Source organism: Mytilus californianus, unplaced genomic scaffold (assembly GCF_021869535.1).
Source record: "Mytilus californianus isolate M0D057914Y unplaced genomic scaffold, xbMytCali1.0.p SCAF_9, whole genome shotgun sequence".
In the NCBI taxonomy this organism is placed as follows: Eukaryota; Metazoa; Mollusca; class Bivalvia; order Mytilida; family Mytilidae; genus Mytilus; species Mytilus californianus.
This window is the reverse complement of record NW_026262745.1, coordinates 22,148,346-22,167,874: the sequence shown is the minus strand read 5'-3', so window position 1 is coordinate 22,167,874 and position 19,529 is coordinate 22,148,346. Positions and strand designations below refer to the sequence as shown.

Below are 19,529 nucleotides of genomic sequence, written 5' to 3'. Positions count from 1 at the left end.
ACTTTTGCCTGAAATAAGGGTGATAATTGCCAACTTCCGGTTTAGAAAATGTCACTTCCGGTCTCATATGATAGCTTTATTCACACTGATTCCAAAAATATATAGTTTGTATATACTTATGCCTGTAATAAGGAAGATAATATGCTACTTCCGGTATATACAATGTCACTTCCGGTCTACAACAAATGGAAGTTTTTAACTACTTTGACTGGATATACATCCCTCGCACGGTCGGCTATTTTCCGGTCTCAAATGATAGGTTAACCTATGATCATTCAAAAAATATATGATTTCTAGGTACTTTTCCATGACATAAGTGCAAAAAAACTACTTCCGGTTCACTCAAGGTCATTATCGGTTTACTTTTTTCAAGGTCATATGTCAACCAACAGTTTGCAAAAGACCCTATGGCTTTATCATGTACCAAGTTGGAGTAATAATCAATTAACCTTAAATTGAATCATTTCAGGGACAATAACTCCTACAAGATATTATTGGATTGTTTCAGACCAAATGTATCATATCTTAATCACAATTAAGCAAACATTTTGCACTAGTTCTTTAATTTGTAATTTTAAAAGTGACAGAGGAGATCAAATAACAAGGAAAAGTCAAAATTTAGAATATGACCTTGACATATGACCTTGGCCTCAATTTCATTTAAATGAACCAAGGAACTCAAATCAATATACCTTAGGTCTCTATCACTTACCATTCATTCTATACATTTATATATCCCTTATGTCAAATACAGAAGGGGGAATAACTCTCATATGGAGTTTACGTATTGCTTCGGTCAAAATTCGACAAAACATCCTGAGGATATAACGAGCAATTTGGTAAAATAAATTTGTCGCTTTCTTTTACGGTTACGGAGGAGATGCACACACAAGGAAAACAATGTTCGGGGAGATAACTCCTACAAAGAAAAGTATTCGGTTAAGCAGGGTCAATTTCAAAGGCGCATAAACTGTTCGATATCATATACGAAACATCTAAGCGACATCTTGCGAAACAAAAATTTATCACAAGAACAAAATTTGGCGGAAGAAAAAAAGAAAAATTAAAAACCAATTGTTCAAAGAACAATTGAAGGTATTATCACATCAATTTTCTAAATAATTGATGAGAAGCTAATTCTGGTTTACTCAAAGCTACTATTGGCGTCCAATCATAGGTTTCTTCATACTGTTTCAATAAACATATGGTTTCTATGCACTTTTGCCTGAAATAAGGGAGATGATTGTCAACTTCCGGTTTAGACAATGTCACTTCCGGTCTCATATGATAGCTTTATTTACACTGATTCCAAAAATATATGGTTTATATATACTTTTGCCTGTAAAAAGGGAGATAATTGGCTACTTCCGGTTTAGAAAATGTCACTTTCGGTCTCATATGATAGCTATATTTACACTGATTCCAAAAATATATGGTTTATATATACTTTTGCCTGTAAAAAGGGAGATAATTGGCTACTTCCGGTTTATAAAATATTACTTCCAGTCTCAAATGATAGATTAATGTATGACCATTCAAAAAATTTATGGTTTCTATGTACTTCTACATGAAATTAGTGCAAAAATGACTACTTCCGGTTCACTCAAGGTCACTTCCGGTTGACATTTTTCAAGGTCATATGTCACCCAACATTTTGCAAAAGATCTTATGGCTTTATCGTGTACCAAGTTGGAGTAATAATAAATTAACCTTAAATTGAATCATTTCAGGGACAATAACTCATATAAGATATCATTGGATTATTTCAGACCAAATGTATCATATCTTAATCACAATTAAGCAAACATTATGCACTAGTTCTTTAATTTGTAATTTTAAAAGTGACAGAGGAGATCAAATAACAAGGAAAAGTCAAAATTTAGAATATGACCTTGACCTTTGTCCTTGGCCTCAATTTCATTTAAATGAACCAAGAAACTCAAATCAATATACCTTAGGTCTCTATCACTTACCATTCATGCTATACATTTATATATCCCTTATGTCAAATACAGAAGGGGAAATAACTCTCATATGGAGTTTACGTATCGCTTCGGTCAAAATTGGACAAAACATCCTGAGGATATAACGAGCAATTTGGTAAAATAAATTTGTCGCTTTCTTTTACGGTTACGGAGGAGATGTGTGCACAAGGAAAACAGTGTTGGGGGAGATAGCTCCTACAAAGAAAATTATTTGGTTTCGCAGGCTAAATTTCAAAGGCGCATAAACTGTTCGATATCATATACCAAATATCTAAGTGACATATTGCGAAACAAATATTTATCGCAAGAACAAAATTAGGCGAAAGAAAAAAAAAATAAAAACCAATTGTTCAGAGAACAATTGAAGGTCTTTCCACATCAATTATCTAAATCATTGATGAGAAGCTACTTCCAGTTTACTCAAAGTTACTATTGGTGTCCAAGCTTTGGTTTCTTCATTCTGATTCAATTAATATATGGTTTCTATATACTTTTGCCTGAAATAAGGGAGATTATTGCCAACTTCCGGTTTAGAAAATGTCACTTCCGGTCTCATATGATAGCTTTATTTACACTGATTCCAAAAATATATGGTTTATATATACTTTTGCATGCAAAAAGGAGATAATTAGCTACTTCCGGTTTAGAAAATGTCACTTCCGGTCTAATATGATAGCTTTATTCACACTGATTCCAAAAATATATAGTTTGTATATACTTATGCCTGTAATAAGGGAGATAATATGCTACTTCCGGTCTCAAATGAAAGGTTAATGTATGTCCATTCAAAAAATATATGGTTTCTAGGTACTTTTCCATGAAATAAGTGCAAAAATGGCTACTTCCGGTTTACTCAAGGTCACTTCCGGTTGATATTGTTCAAGGTCATATGTCAACCAACAGTTTGCAAAAGACCCTATGGCTTTATCATGTACCAAGTTGGAGTAATAATCAATTAACATTAAATTGAATCATTTCAGGGACAATAACTCCTATAAGACATCATTGGATTGTTTCAGACCAAATGTATCATATCTTAATCACAATTAAGCAAACATTTTGCACTAGTTCTTTAATTTGTAATTTTAAAAGTGACAGAGGAGATCAAATAACAAGGAAAAGTCAAAATTTAGAATATGACCTTGACCTTTGACCTAGGCCTCAATTTCATTTAAATGAACCAAGGAACTCAAATCAATATACCTTAGGTCTCTATCACTTACCATTCATGCTATACATTTATATATCCCTTATGTCAAATACAGAAGGGGAAATAACCCTCATATGGAGTTTACGTATTGCTTCGGTCAAAATTCGACAAAACATCCTGAGGATATAACGAGCAATTTGGTAAAATAAATTTGTCGCTTTCTTTTACGGTTACGGAGGAGATGCATGCACAAGGAAAACAGTGTTCGGGGAGATAACTCCTACAAAGAAAAATATTCGGTTAAGCAGGATCAATTTCAAAGGCGCATAAACTGTTCGATATCATATACGAAACATCTAAGCGACATCTTCCGAAACAAAAATATATCGCAAGAAAAATATTTGGAGGAAGAAAAAAAAAAAAAATTAAAAACCAATTGTTCAAAGAACAATTGAAGGTCTTTCCACATCAATTTTCTAAATAATTGATGAGAAGCTAATTCTGGTTTACTCAAAGCTACTAATTGCCTCCAATCATAGGTTTCTTCATACTGATTCAATAAACATATGGTTTCTATAGTCTTTTGCCTGAAATAAGGGAGATAATTGCCAACTTCCGGTTTAGAAAATGTCATTTTCGGTCTCATAAGATAGCCTTATTTACACTGATTCCAAAAATATATGGTTTATATATACTTTTGCCTGTAAAAAGGGAGATAATTGGCTACTTCCGGTTTAGAAAATGTCACTTCCGGTCTCAAATGATAGATTAATGTATGACCAATAAAAAATATATGGTTTCTATGTACTTTTACATGAAATAAGTGCAAAAATGACTACTTCCGGTTCACTCAAGGTCACTTCCGGTTTATTTTTTTGAAGGTCATATGTCAATCAACAGTTTGCAAAAGACCCTATGGCTTTATCATGTACCAAGTTGGAGTAATAATCAATTAACCTTAAATTGAATCATTTCAGGGGCAATAACTCCTATAAGATATCATTGGATTGTTTCAGACCAAATGTATCATATCTTAATCACAATGAGGCAAACATTTTGCACTAGTTCTTTAATTTGTAATTTTAAAAGTGACAGAGGAGATCAAATAACAAGGAAAAGTCAAAATTTAGAATATGACCTTGACCTTTGACCTTGGCCTCAATTTCATTCAAATGAACCAAGAAACTCAAATCAATATACCTTAGGTCTCTATCACTTACCATTCATGCTATACATTTATATATCCCTTATGTCAAATACAGAAGGGGAAATAACTCTCATATGGAGTTTACGTATCGCTTCGGTCAAAATTGGACCAAACATCCTGAGGATATAACGAGCAATTTGGTAAAATAAATTTGTCGCTTTCTTTTACGGTTACGGAGGAGATGTGTGCACAAGGAAAACAGTGTTGGGGGAGAAAAATATTTGGTTACGCAGGGTAAATTTCAAAGGCGCATAAACTGTTCGATATCATTTACTAAATATCTAAGCGACATATTGCGAAACAAATATTTATCGCAAGAACAAAATTAGGCGGAAGAAAAAAAAAATAATAATCAGAAGAAAACCAATACGTCTTTCCACAGAAAAGTGGAAAGACCTAATAATCAGAAGAAAACCAATAGGTCTTTCCACAGAAAAGTGGAAAGACCTAATAATCAGAAGAAAACCAATAGGTCTTTCCACAGAAAAGTGGAAAGGCCTTATCAGAACAAATACAATAGGTCTTTCCACCGAAAAGTGGAAAGACCTAATTAACTGAATCCTATGTAACTGAAATTTAAACATAGACGGTACAAATTTTACTGCACCCTATGCGCATTTCGACAATTAATGTCTCTTCAGTGATGCTCTAGGTCACCAAAATATTTTAAAATTCAATAAAAAATTGAGAGTGATGAATACACAATTTGATGTCGATAAACTTTGCACTTTCCTCAGTCAGTTTAACAATAGAATGCAAATGGTGTGTTCTATATTTTGAAAAGTTAAATGTCATAAAGCAAAATAAATTAACTATTGTATTAAATTTTACCCATCATAGGGGTAAATATTTTTTTCAATTCTAAAATCTTTACAAATAACTCTTTTCTATGTTATTATACCAACAAAGATGAAACTATAGAATTGTAATGTGAGTGGTATTGGTGATATGAAAATCGAAATGTGAAATTTTGGTATCATTGATCAGTGGCTTATTGGGACTACTTGTGACTTATGTTATCATTTTTTGCCAAACATTCATAATCAATTATCAATCATATTACATTATACATACTGGCACTAGCTTCTTCAAACCTATGTTGTCTTAATCTGTGAGGTGTGCTTTGTCCGATTACTTTCACGTTTGTTCGATCAAATTTCGTCTGTAGAACAGTAACAAAGTTCTTCAGTGTATTTTCTTTTAAATCACATAGAAAAACTTTCTGGATCGATGTCGATTTGTTTGACTTGAAAAATCTTTTGATGGAATCCACTATTACTTTACAGGCATCATGTAGTGGATATCCAAAATTTCCCGTTCCAATTGCTGGAATTGCTATAGATTTTAATTTTCTTTGTGCAGTCTCTTTTAGAGATTGTTCGATACATTCGGACAGATATTCGTCTTCATTGTGAAAGCCATCTTGGTATGGTGGTCCGACAGCATGAATAACCAACTTACATTTCAGATTACCTGCTTTGCTACAGAAAATCTCACCAGGCAATAGTTCTTTTTCACCGAGTCGTCTACGAATATATTCACTACATTCCTGCTGTATGCTTTGTCCTCCTTCAATAAATATATGGCGTCACATATCTATAGTATCTACATTTAGAATATAGTAAAGTGCTCTCGACCAATGAAATTATAGGATTTGGTGTTTCTTAATTCTGAAAAAATGAATGAAATCATGATCTTAGTAAGGGATTATCCTATTGTTTAGGCCTACTTACAGTTCAAAACAAAGAGTTTCTATAAACGAGTTACAAATGTCCTGACGCACATTTATCACCTTGAAAGATTTTGTGATTAAAACTGACTAAATGTTGAATTTTGAAACAAACAAAAAAATCAAAATAAGATGAAGTTTACTGGTACCGTTAACGTTATGAGAATATTAATAACTTCAAAATACAAAAAAAAAAATAAACAATATCAAAGCAATGGGAACAAAAGGGGAAAAAAAGTTTTAAAATTAAATAAAACCTAAATCTTTAGCGTCTACTCTTTCAAAAACTCAGATTACTGGATCCGCGGTTGGTGAGAATAGTAATTTCCAATATTCTGATAAAATTCTAAAAAAAGGATTTTAGTTTAACTTTTGAATATATCTTAAACTTTTAAATGCATTGTATTTGAACATTTCCCTGACATAATGAAGTAGTATTTGATGTAAAGGACTGGACTTAAATATTGGCTGTAAAATAAAATTTAGTTGTAACTCAAATTTTGAATTTGTTGATTTTAACTGGAAATAAACAAAAAGATAATTCCTCGCTAAAATATTACATGATTTACATCCATACTTATAATCAGGAAACATTTCTAACCATTTCAATTTTCATGTTGTTTCATCTAATGTCTAAAACACAATCTATTATATTTTCCAAAATTATAAAAAAAAGTCCTTACATCACTAAAACTAATCGATAAATGAAATGCTTAAGAAGGAAGTCATGCATTAATTACAAACATTGGACTGAAAATGAAACTAATTCTTAAATACAACCAATCAAGAGATCATTGAAGCCTTGAGCACTTTACAATATTCTAAGTTTGTAAGTATAGGTTAGACAATACTTGGTCATGTTTTATGAAGATTAAAAGCCCAAGGCGTAGCCGCGGGTTTTAAATGTTCATAAAACATGACCAAGTATTGTCTGACCAATTTAGAGCATATTCACACATTCGAGTGACCTTACAAAGTTATCCTTTCCCATTGTAATATTCAAACCTTAATAAGAATTCACTTTTTATAAAGAAGTGTTAACTAGGTTAATAAAAGGAATGTATAACATAGGTAATGATCATTTCAATGGATGGAATGAAATAGCACTGACATAGTTTTGTGAGGATAAAAAGGATAAATTGTTCAAACATTGAGTTTTTCTTCTGCTTCACGTAAAATTAAATACTTACATATATACCTTAAGTTTCTTGATTTCAAAAAACACTCAATGTGATATAAATCAGCTTTTTAAAATTTGTATATGTTTTGATAATTATAAAACTCACTCTATAAATATTTGAATTACGACCATTTAACATCAGATGCTTACTTTTTATTGATGAATGTACATGTATTGTGTTTTTTTTTTTTTTTATTTTTTTGTTTTCGAAAAAAAACCTTTGCTTTATATATCAGCATTATGATATTGTTTTCTTGAAAGAAAAATAATATAATTGACTCGAATGTAAGGTATAAAAATTGAATAAAAGATTATTTTACCTACATCTTTGCCCCCATTTCATTTTTTGTTTGTCATATACATATACCATGATAAATATTTGCAAAAGTCAAAATGTTTTTTAAAATTCTTTTCTCTTTCATCTTTAATCAGTAGGCTATTTCCTAAAATAAAATGCCTCAGGGGATTGTACACTCTGTGAGTGTAGTTATTTAGAGTTCACTTTTTTATTCATCTACAATAAAAAGTCATTCATGTATAGCATTTTATAGTGCATGGAAAGCCATGTACTATGAAAATTATGTCTGCTATATTTTCTTCGGAATATTCCTGTACCAAGTCAAGAATATGGAAGTTGTTTTCCACTTCCTTTGATTGGTAGCGTTTGATTTTGTCAGTTTTTATGGACTTCCCTTTTTTGAATTTGCACTTTCTAAATGATGTCATTTGACGGTGACATAGATATTCAGGACTTCTATATAACGGTTCAAATGAATTGATTTACTCAATGCCATTCAATTTCGTATTTGATTTGGCTTTCAAACTATTTTGAACCAAGCACAACTGATAAGTCCTATGTGCGTCTTGCGTTCCAGTTTAACTAGTTTTGTATCTTTAATGATTTTTTTTCAATCCAAAGGAGAATGATTGTGTTTAGAATTTATTATATAAAACAAGATTCTTAAACCATCAGTTGTATTAATATCCATTCAAATTGCAGTAAGGTCTCATATCTTAGTTGATGCATTTTTATTACTGAAAGGTTTTTACAAGGACGTAGATATCTTATTGTTTTCAAAACTTTCTCTTAAATATAATATATGTACTTATTATGAAAGTATGAGTCCACTTACAGGAATGCAATTGGAGAAAATGGTATATCTCCTTCAGTCTTCGTGGTAATCAGCAATAATGTGTACAAACTGTTGGCGAAATATTACTGGCTTGTATAATATATTTTGGTGTTAAATATCGATTATTAATTACAGTATGAAACACGACAGACGGTAGTAAGACAGAACTTTTTCATACTTTTTAAAAAAAAGTGAATTTAATGCTACTTTAACAAAAATATAATATAAAGTATAGTTCACTGAGTTTGATGTCAAGCTACAGGTTATGAAAAATTGACACATTTGGTAAGGATTATACATTGAGAAAGCATTTTATCGGGAATCAAAAGAAAACTAAATGTCAAGACTTTTGAAATAAAATGTCAGCATATAACTCTTACCAGAAATTAAAAAAAAAATGATGTCACTTAAACTTTTTTTTCTTGCTATATAACAACATTTTTACAATACATTAGTTTACAAAATTAATTATCTGAGCTATCCCTCCTTATAACACAAAGTGCTTTAGAGTCAATTATGAAATATTTTGTATTTGTACAAAAAAAAACCAGTTTTTTTAATAAAATACAATCCCTTAATTTTTTTCGTTTCAATGAAAAGTCTCACAACTAAAATGCATTTCTGCATCAAATTTTGCTTATTCTAAAAAATTAAAGACCAATCATTTCATGTTGTTTGCGATCAAAGATGGCAAAATACTACCATACTACCTGAAATGATAATTATTTTTCTTTTTCTGAAATTGAACTCAAAAATACTAATAGCATGGCGAAAAATAGGCTTGTTAAATTTCCCACTGTTAATGGTTTGCTTAATATTTGACAAAGAAGGTTGCATTGGTCATACATAAGGCATATATTAGGGTATAAGAGACAAAGTTAAATATCCGGATATTATTTACATTTAACTTCAGTGAATGTTGGTATTGTTGACCATGTATCTTTGGTTTAGTCATTGAAACTATCAATAATTTGCTTATAGCATTTTGTCTTTACCAATATGATAAGAGGAAAGGGTTGAGTGCTAACAAAACTACTTTACACCATCACATGTAAATATTTCTGTCCGTAGTCTGGGAATGTTTTTTTCATAAGATATGGTGTTGATTTTTGTTGAACTCTGTTGAATTCATACATGCATTCACTACACGGGGTGATTTCGAATCTGAAATATAGAATAAATACTTGCTTAAATTTGAAAGTCGTGTGTAGACCGATAGATGCTTTTTTGTTTAAATATGTTGTTTGATGTTGTCTCATTGACACTGAGGCCCCTGATGATTCATATGCTAGTAGATAAATGAGAAGCTTACTTACACATATTTCTTTTTAAGACCTTACCTTTTGTAACGATTACTTCTGCTAGTCCACCAACATGTTCCAAAGTTTTGTTTGCTGCATTTACAATAACATCAAAATCAAGTTCCGTTATGTCTCCTACTACAGTCACGATAGTTTGCCCTGATGCGGTTGTGCATGTTGCGGTTTCTCTCTGCGCAAGTAATGACTGGGGGATGATTTTGGTATCCATGGACTGGTCATCGTTATCGTTGACGGTGAAAACTACTGCATTGGTTCGTTCTACCTGTGCTATTTTTGCTTTACCTTCAAGACTCTGTATGTGTTGAACAATTCCGGCCTTATTTATGACATGCTTCTTTTCCACAATGCTGGCGAGAAGTTGATTAATTCTTGCGTTCGCTTTCGATAAACCAGTATTGTTACCTTTTAAAAGTAATTCTGAATCATTTATCTGAATGGTAACATGCTCATTTTGCAAATCTCTCTCTATAGATGCTATTTCTTTTCTATAGTGTTCCTTTAAAAGTCGGGAAACTGCCCCTGATTGGTTTATTTTTTGCTGTTTTATGGCATTTTTATACAAAAAGTCCTGCAGGGTTTCTCTGATCATACCAATATTTGCAGCGGAAGTGGTATAGACTGTTATCTTACTGCTTGTCTCATCGATTTTAACTACTTTGTTGCTAGTTAAACATTGAGTTGATTTAATTAAGTCTTTCCATGACTGCGTCTTTAGTATATTCGATTGGCCATCTTCGACATCAATTTTAACCTCGCTTAATAATTTTCTAAAATGCTGAACCGCTTTTACAAGCTCTTCGTCGGATAAAGAATATATCTTTAAGCTTTTGCCATCTGTCACCGCCCATGTTGCTGTCAATCCACTTTCAGAAAAGCTTTTCTCCAGGTATGACTTGACTTCAGGTATTCCTAGAAATCTGATCATACCTTCGCTTACTTCGTCTAATTAACGCTCTGTTATTTCTCTTGTTTTTTCAAACATTTTCATTTTTGCTAGGGCTATCGCGGTAGCTTTTCCTGAGAATTTTACAAGGTTGTTTTCTTTATCGACAACAACCTCTACCCCATCAACCTTTTTACTGTACTGCTCTTGAAAACTAATACAATGTAGGATTGAAGTTTCATAAGGTTTAATTCGAAAAATGTCCTCGATCTGACTTTTCTTTTCATCAATTTCTTTTTCTATATCTTTTATGATTGAAGAAATTTTTCCTGATACCTTTTCCGTATCAACAACCTGACCAACAATAACGATTGTGTTGTTTTCTTGGTCAGTTCTTACAATAACACTGTCTTTCTGCATGCCTTCTATTTCTTTCATAACTTCATCCATTGCTTCTTTAATTGTATTGAGTTTGGCCACTTTTATACAACTCAAATATGTTGACATTTCCTTTTGAATAACCGCTGACCATGCTTTTGCAAGTTTCCTACAATCTTTATTAGTTGCTTCTAGCGTACAAGCAACTTCTAATTTTTCATCCTTATTCATAGTTGACCAATTAATGCGCGCATGTTTGTCGAAGATATTCATTCATTTTCTCTTGATTTTCAGGGGATTCCTTAAGAAAGACAAGTTTCCACTTATCAACATGTTCAATTAGTACAGGGTCAGGCTGCTGGAACTGTAAACTCTGGCTTTCATCGGCTGGATTACCTAGACATTCTTGATGGATTCTTACTTTAAATTCTACTCCATCAACCTTGTGCTTACGATTGCAGACAATATCAACCGCTGTTTCAAATAAATAAAATTTCGTTATGTATGCTAGATGTAGTGTCTTAATTCAAAATAAAATAAACTTCTACTAAATAAATAATTGTCTTGTCTCCTTTACTTTTGAAGCTACTGCTATTGCACTGGTTTCCCTTTTTTTAAGTTTTAAATTAGTTTAACTTTGAAAGAGAACTTTATCCTTAAGGATGTAAAACTCAAACTTCCCGATTGATTTATTTCATCGTCCCCGCTGGTTATGTTATTACTAATGACCTTGGCATCGTAAACAACACACGACTTAGCTATAAAGAGTTGTTTGCGGCTCGAAATACCACATTTCCAAGCTAAAAAATTTGAAGGACTTAAGGTACTGTGCCATTGAGGACCATGCCAAAAAATTAATAAAGCATACCGCAGATGAAACAAAACTGGACATTTAGTTCTGAATCACTCAAACCTATTTGGACATGCCTTTAGAAGCATATTCAAAATGTACAACGTACAATGATATCACGACTTTCTATTCTTTCAAGAAGACTTAGTTTGTAGAAACTTTACTCTCTCTTCGAGACTATATGTTATTGTTGCAGATGACAAATTATCTATCAATATTGTTTTAATATAACACAATCATTATTTGGAATGACTAACTAAGAAATCAGAGTTCACAGCAAAACGTGGAATCTTAGATATTCCACTACATCATTCAAGAAAGAGAAGATATTTAGAAAATCATAAATCCGTTCTTCTCTCTTTAGCATTAACATAAAAGGACGATGCCAATATCCCGTCTTGGATACATAACTTCACAAAATATTTATAAAGTTTCAATCACCACTCTTGCAACAGTTAATGATGGTCTTCAGAAATATTGTGATGAGGTATACTCGAATAGATGTTTCATTAGATGTGGATTCTTGAAAATCTACTGCAAATCTTGAATCAAAATCGTTACAATTTTGAAGTACGCTTTACACTACTATTCCCAATGATCGATTGTAAGATCGAGTACATCGTCTCACTAAACAGGTTTTTCTACACAATGGGAATTGATGAACACATTTCTCTTGATTAAGGTCATGAAAATATGTGAAGAACCATTTGTTCCAAAAACAAATACACGGAATATTGATGACATTAAATTTCTGGACAACATATTTGTTTAGATTGCTGGATTTATATTTCAACATACAGTCAGTATTTCAATGGGCACTGAATGTGCATACCTAGTGCCATACTTTTTGTACTCATATGAAGCAGAACTCATTCAAAGCTTTCTTAAAGACTACAAGACAAAAAATATCTTGCAAAGCTCTTTAATTGCACTCTCAGATTTATTTATGATATCTTGTCACTCAGTTATCCTCAATTTAGTGAGTGCTTGCATCTCATATATACAAATGAAGACCGTACTGTGACCTATAATGGTTTACTTTTATAAAATTTGACTTGGATGGAGAGTTGTCTCATTGGCACTCATACCACATCTTCTTATATCTAAATGAAGTGATTGATATCAAGGATACTACTGATACTAGAAGGTCGGTTTAATATCTTGACCACCACGGCGAACTGGATGATCTAGACGATATGTCCGTGTCTGAAGTCACTAGCGACGTGATTGCCCAGTTTTAGATCTTCCGGAATAGTCGTCTTATGTGTATTTTAGTATGTGTTGTCATATTAACGATTGACTCGATGTGGATTCGCATGGCGGGGAATATTGAATCCAAAGCAGGAAACGCTTACCCTGTCGAACCGCATGGTATGGCTCCTTTTTGAGTAACTGCGATTCATCAGTTTGTGTGTTTTGCCTTGATTTGTCTTCTTCAATTTATGAGATATGAATATCTATTTTTGATCGTTCGTTTTTTCGATTCCCAAGCAAAGCAGAAATTGTTACATCAGAAACAAAAGACTCTACTGTGTCGTTCACCTAGATTTTTTGTGCATTTTGAACAATGGCCAGTCTCCAACATTAAATACTTAAATATAATGCATGACTAAGATCTCTTTTTTCTTAATCTTGTGTTGATGATATTTTTTGTTTTCAGCGTCTCTCTATCTACTATAGTTTTTGACTTACACATAAAAGGATAAAAGCGTTATTTAAGGGCAAACCCGCCTATATGAGGTTTCTTAACATCTGAAGGACGGATGAAACTCTCCTAGAGTATCGTTAGCGAGCAGTATTTTTTTCAGTAAAACTTTTCTACCGATATTGCAGTGTGTTCAAATATAACAATACACTGTTTTATTTTAGTTGTACAACCTAAACATTATTCGTGCAATTTATTTTATTATGTTGAAATTTGAGTAATTTTACTTTGAATTACGGTTTTTTACATGTCATTAATGCGTTCGATTTATGTCCTTGATCCGATTAAAAAATAGAACCTTGGTTTTGTACTGTAGTTGTTAAATACTGTTTTCCCCGCATCTGGTTGGCATCTATTTATTGATTGTTAGATGCTTATTATTCAGTGGCAAATATATTTCATGCATATTCAGGACGAGATTAACATTTCATAAAGGATTGAAAACTGAATGAGATGACACAACTCTAAAATGTTTCATCTATTATATATTCACACGTCTTTTTGATAACCAAGGTCAAAGTTCTAAAACACAGGAAATCTGTCATATCGGTTGACGGTACAACGAACCAATGACTAGAAATTACATGTTTTATATAAACATAGATATAGGAAGATGTGGTATGAGTGCCAATGAGACAACTTTCCATCCAAGTTACAATTTATAAAAGTAAACCATTATAGGTCAAGGTACGGCCTTCAACGCGGAGCATTGGCTACACCGAACAGCAAGCTATAAAGGGCCCCAACAAATACGCCTGCTCTTGTGTAGTCTGTTTACTTTTTCATTCGCATTTTGTCTATATTTTCTATGAAAATGAAAACCAGTCTGCCAGTCAAGGGGAAAATAGCAGGCATGTGTTAGTGTGATGTCATTAAAGACCATAATAAAATAAGATAACTGGAAATTTTAAAAGAAACAATGAATGTCTAAAATAAATGTTCTTTACATGTTTAATTCACTTAAATCTAAAGTATAAAAAAAGCAATTAAAAAAAAAGAAACAAACAAAAACATTAACCCGATACAATACGGCATATCTCTTACAAGTTAACTGTTTTTTTTTTCAAATCATTGTTTCAATATTTTCCTTTATTTTCCATTTTTAGTATGTCAGTTTAGCTAGAACATTAATCAGTTAAACCCATTTACGATTATATAGTGATCATAAAGATTTGGTATGGTTTGGTAGGTTGGGTTGGGAATTTTGAACTGATCCGACGAATTTTATTTCAAATTTATAACTTTATTGTCCTATCGATGTTCATTCTAATATTCTTTTACCTCAAGTTAAAACCGGACTTTTTACCTTTTATTTAAGCCTAGATATGTTTTCAAAAAATATGCATGACCCCTTTCACCCCAAAGTTGTACTTTAACCCTAATGATTTTGCCATGTTTTTTCAAGATCTCAATTACGATTACTGTGATTGGTCTAGATATTTTCTTTTCATTGCCAATATTTTCTACTGTTTATTAAATCATAAATCATATATTAAATATGCATCAAATTGATATAAAAAAAAGCTGTATAATTTAATGTAAAAGACATTTCTTATGGAAGTGAACAGATGGTCCATCATTATTTGATAAATGAATTATCCCTCTTTTGACGTTACAGCGAGTTACGTCGAGTTATGATGATTTTTATACGTTCGTAAGATTTATTCTCAGTGACAACTACAACAAATATTAAATGTTGATTAATTTGTAGATCTTGTCTTGCTCGTCATTTTGTATGTCTATTGGTTTTCTTTATCTTTGATTGTGTTTGCGTAATATGGGGAAAATAAACATTGAAGGTGAATAACTCCTAAAAGGAGCTCGCTCGACTATATAAACAGTTGTCTTTTTAATAAGTTGATAGTTTTTGCTGTTTACAATTTTTCTTAATCTACTTTTTTTTTTTTTTTCTCAAGATAATAAGCCAAAATCCCAATATTTGAAAAGTTCGTCATTTAGCACCAAAAACTCCTATAAGGAGTTGACCTACGATTTCGGCTATTTAACGTAATTGTAAATCTTCTCTTGCTACACTTTTTTTTGCATTTTAGTTTCTCTCTTTCTATTCAAGTTTTCCAGATGATACACAAAAATGAAAACAAAATCGCAAAATCGGTAAGTTCAAGGCAATAGCTCTTACAATGAATCGTCAGACAGTTTTGTTGTAAATAGACAGTAAGTAGTCCTTTTTTTAAATTAGATACTAAAATCGTGATTTCTAGTTTCAGTTGGCTCAGTAGTTTCAGGGGAGAAGAGTAAACGGACGACGCCAATTAATGAGAAAAGATCACTTGACTCTTTTGATCAGATGACCTAAAATGTGTTACTATATTTTAACAAATTATAAAACAAAGCTCACTTGACAAACTCACAATTATAATCGTCAAAAGAAATAAAACATTGATTCTGCTGCTGGTTCATCTTTACTTTGGTAACACCATCCACCCCACATTTCTTCTTGCTGTCAAAATATAACTCCAAAGTCTCCTCAGACGTGGTCTCTTTAAAACCAGTAGCAACTATCGTATTGGTAACGGTCACATGATCTATATTTAGATAGTTGCCTTCTAATGTTCTCTTTTTACACTGTTGTCGTAGTTTTTCTATGTCTGAAAAAGTTGATAGAGGTGATATAAGTATATGTTTCTCTGTTAATACAGCTACTCATCCCTCTTTATAAAATACTTGCTACACTATGTACAAAAATATCAAGACTGTTTATTGAAATGTTTGTTTTTGTCTTATTGGGCTTGACTGGCACGAAATGTGGAAACAGAGTTCTAATAATCTTATGTTTGAATATGTTTATATATTAGTTCAGTTTATTCTCGATTATGATCTCTGTAAAAAATATACACAGAGAAAAAAATGTAAAGCTATAATATATTTTCTTCTAAAAGAGCATAATGCACAATATCATATACATCTATATACGTTTATTTAGCAATCGCCAATGGCAGTCAGCAGGATTTAAGAACATTTGTTGTTCGACCTGTTAGTCAAATGCGTTTTGTTAAAATATACTTTTTCGCTTTTTTGAACTTTTGAAAAATGTTGTTTGTGCTGTATTTAGACCCCTCTAATAAGAAATTTGTTTTGCATGCACGCGTATAAAAATTGCGGTTTTTATCCAACGCAATCATAGGTTTGAACGTTGTTTTCAATTTAGAATTGTATATATATATATATATATATATATATATATACAACATTTTGAATCTGTTTTTATATAACAGTATAAGCTCACCTGGTTTTGTATCAAATGTGACCAGAGCAGTACCTTCCTCTTCCCCATAAATTATATCAATTGGTTCCGCATTTGATTTTGCTTCCAGAAAGTTAAAGAGGGAATCTTTAGTGGTTGACGAACTAACACCTTTTATAAATACTTTGTCTTCATACTTCGGAAGAGGCGGAGGAGGTATATATTTCTTCACAGTTAGTTGCATTCCACCAACCTTGTGTGTCTTTTGGAGGATTTTATCGATAGCTGTAAATTTAATTGAATATCAACTAATATAATATATGGATAAATATTACAACAAACTTATTACAAAAGATCATAGAAGGTCAATGATATAAATATATATATATATAACAGTTTGGTATCCCTTGGTTTGAAATCCAGATTGGTTGCATATTCAACAAATAAGAAAAAACATGTAAAAACATACAGTCGTTGATGCGTTACTTTATAATTTGATCATCTTGACCTTATGGTATGCAATATTCTCAATACAACAATGTCGTATTGTTCTAACATAAAAAGTAGGTTCTTCTATCATATTTATGAATTCATTGAAACCTTTCGGCCAATTATGATTTGTCTAAACTCGTGTGAAATATTTTCTCGCAGTATAATTTCTTAAGATATTATAATAGATGTTTGATCTGTAGTTTAGCCGTGTGTAGAGCTCCCTATCGTTCTGTATTTTCTGAGGTTAACGCAGCATGGAGCGAAGATTGTACAAATTATGATCGAACTTTTGTCTGTCTTCATTTCATTTATCATTTTGCAAATAAGGTGTTATGCATCCTCAGTTGATGTTTGACTGCCCTCTTAGTGTATTCGCCCTTTCAACCGATTTTCTAATTTTGTCAAAATCGAAATTATAGTCATTTTTCAAAAAGAAAATAACTGCATATTTATTAAACCAATACTTCTGGATTCGAGAATTTAGAATATTTATTCTTTATGGATGCAACAACAAAATTAAACTGTAAGTATTTATCTAAGATGATTTCAACAAGGTTCAATTATTTAACACATCTGTTAGCCACAATAGGAGGCATAACCATTGCAAATACATGTAGTGTCTTTATATGGTCTGTTATTCTATATTCAAAACTCTTTGGAAATAATTCACCATATTGGTACTCAAATGTTTTGCGTACCATTGTCCGAGCTAAATTCCATTTGACAAGAGACAAAAATATACCCTTTAAAGATACAAACAGACTGGTTGCAATGATTATGAATACTGTCAATAACAAGCGATTCGAACCCGTGACAGTTTCTTCTAAAGACGAGAAAACGTACTTTTTAATATGATTTGTCAATTACTATATAAAAATTTCAACCAAAGTTCAAATGAAGTTGATGTCAGCAATTATAAGCAACCGTACGACCTTCAACGTTGGGAAAAATCGGTACAGTATGGTCGGCTAAAAAAGGCCCCAGGGACTGGCACATAAAGAATGTGGCGGGGTTAAACATGTTTGTGAGCGCTCAACCCCTCCCCCCTTAACCTGGGACAGCGGTGTAACAGTACAATATAAAAAAACAAACAATAAAAATCAGTTGAAAAAGGTTTAACTCATCAGATTGAGACAAATATTGATTGATTGATTGTTGGTGTTTAACGCCACTTTTGGGCTATTTCGTGGTGTCCAGTTTTTATTGTTGGAGGAAGCCAGATTGCCCGGAGAAAACCACCGATCTTCGATATGGAAACTGACAACCCTAGTCAATTTAGACTGGAGTTGAGTGTACCCACACGAGCGGGGTTCGAACTCACAACCTCATACCACTCGGCCACCGAAGCCCCTAATGAATACAAATAGAAATATTTATTACAAAACACAGGGTGGACAGGTACTTATACATCCCAAAAACAAAACGACACTTTATATATTGTAACCCAAGAATTTCGATCACAGAAGTGTGCAAGAAAATTTTTCCCTCAAGTATATGCAATAAAAATGCCCGACATGCCTTCAAACGCGCATTACAAATTTACGATGTAATAATCACTCCTCCCACATTTTTTCCGAGGAGGCCTGATTCTGTAATATGAGAAGTGAATAGTTAAAATGGTATAATGTTTGATTGCCTCAAATGATACTGTAATGTATTTGCTTTCGTTTAAATACAGAACTTTGATCAGTTCTACCGATAACATTGCAGGTTCTTGGAGTTTGATTACCCCTCCCCAAACATTATTATACATGTTAATCAATCATCAAACATTTGAAAGAAGGGTATTATTATCAATTTTGTTTTAATTTACGCTGCAGAATCAATCATAGATTTGTGTTTTATCGAAATACAATAAATTACTCATTCATTGAAACCATCACATTATACGTTAATGTAAATGTATTAAGTGCTAAAAAAGTGAAAAGGTCCAAATTTGGGATAATTTGAACATTCTAAAAATCTAGTATTATCCGTTTGTTTTGTTCTGTTTTTCCAGAAATTGCTTACAACAATCTGGAATGCTTTGAATATAAATAACAATGTGAAAACTAAAACAAATAAAAACTAAGTCTTATTGCAAAGCATTCTCGGTCAGGCTTAAGGTTACCCAGTTTTGCTCAAATTTGCATGGAGAAGTTGCGGTGTTTCCCTTTTAGATAAGATTTTGTTGGACATAAAACAATATTATCTCAAAGGCTCATAAGACGCTGAGTGCATATGTTCACTGACGACATGTATTATTTGGGGGTTCACATCAGCATTTTGAGTTCACACGGATGATAATGACATTATTTGATAAATAGACAA

At 32.1% G+C, this 19,529-nt stretch overlaps 1 protein-coding gene across 1 annotated transcript in view; it reads right to left on the bottom strand.

Annotated features, from left to right (window-relative positions):
- The window catches only part of LOC127715820 (protein mono-ADP-ribosyltransferase PARP14-like), a 42,128-nt gene that overhangs the window by 20,530 nt on the left and 2,069 nt on the right, over positions 1-19,529 (bottom strand). The window contains exons 2-6 of the mRNA XM_052221961.1: positions 16,770-17,012; positions 15,895-16,131; positions 11,214-11,441; positions 9,725-10,648; positions 5,417-5,911 (exon numbers count right to left, since the gene is read on the bottom strand). Coding sequence (XP_052077921.1) covers positions 5,417-5,911; positions 9,725-10,648; positions 11,214-11,441; positions 15,895-16,131; positions 16,770-17,012 — 2,127 coding nt within the window. The remainder of the gene's footprint in view (positions 1-5,416; positions 5,912-9,724; positions 10,649-11,213; positions 11,442-15,894; positions 16,132-16,769; positions 17,013-19,529) is intronic.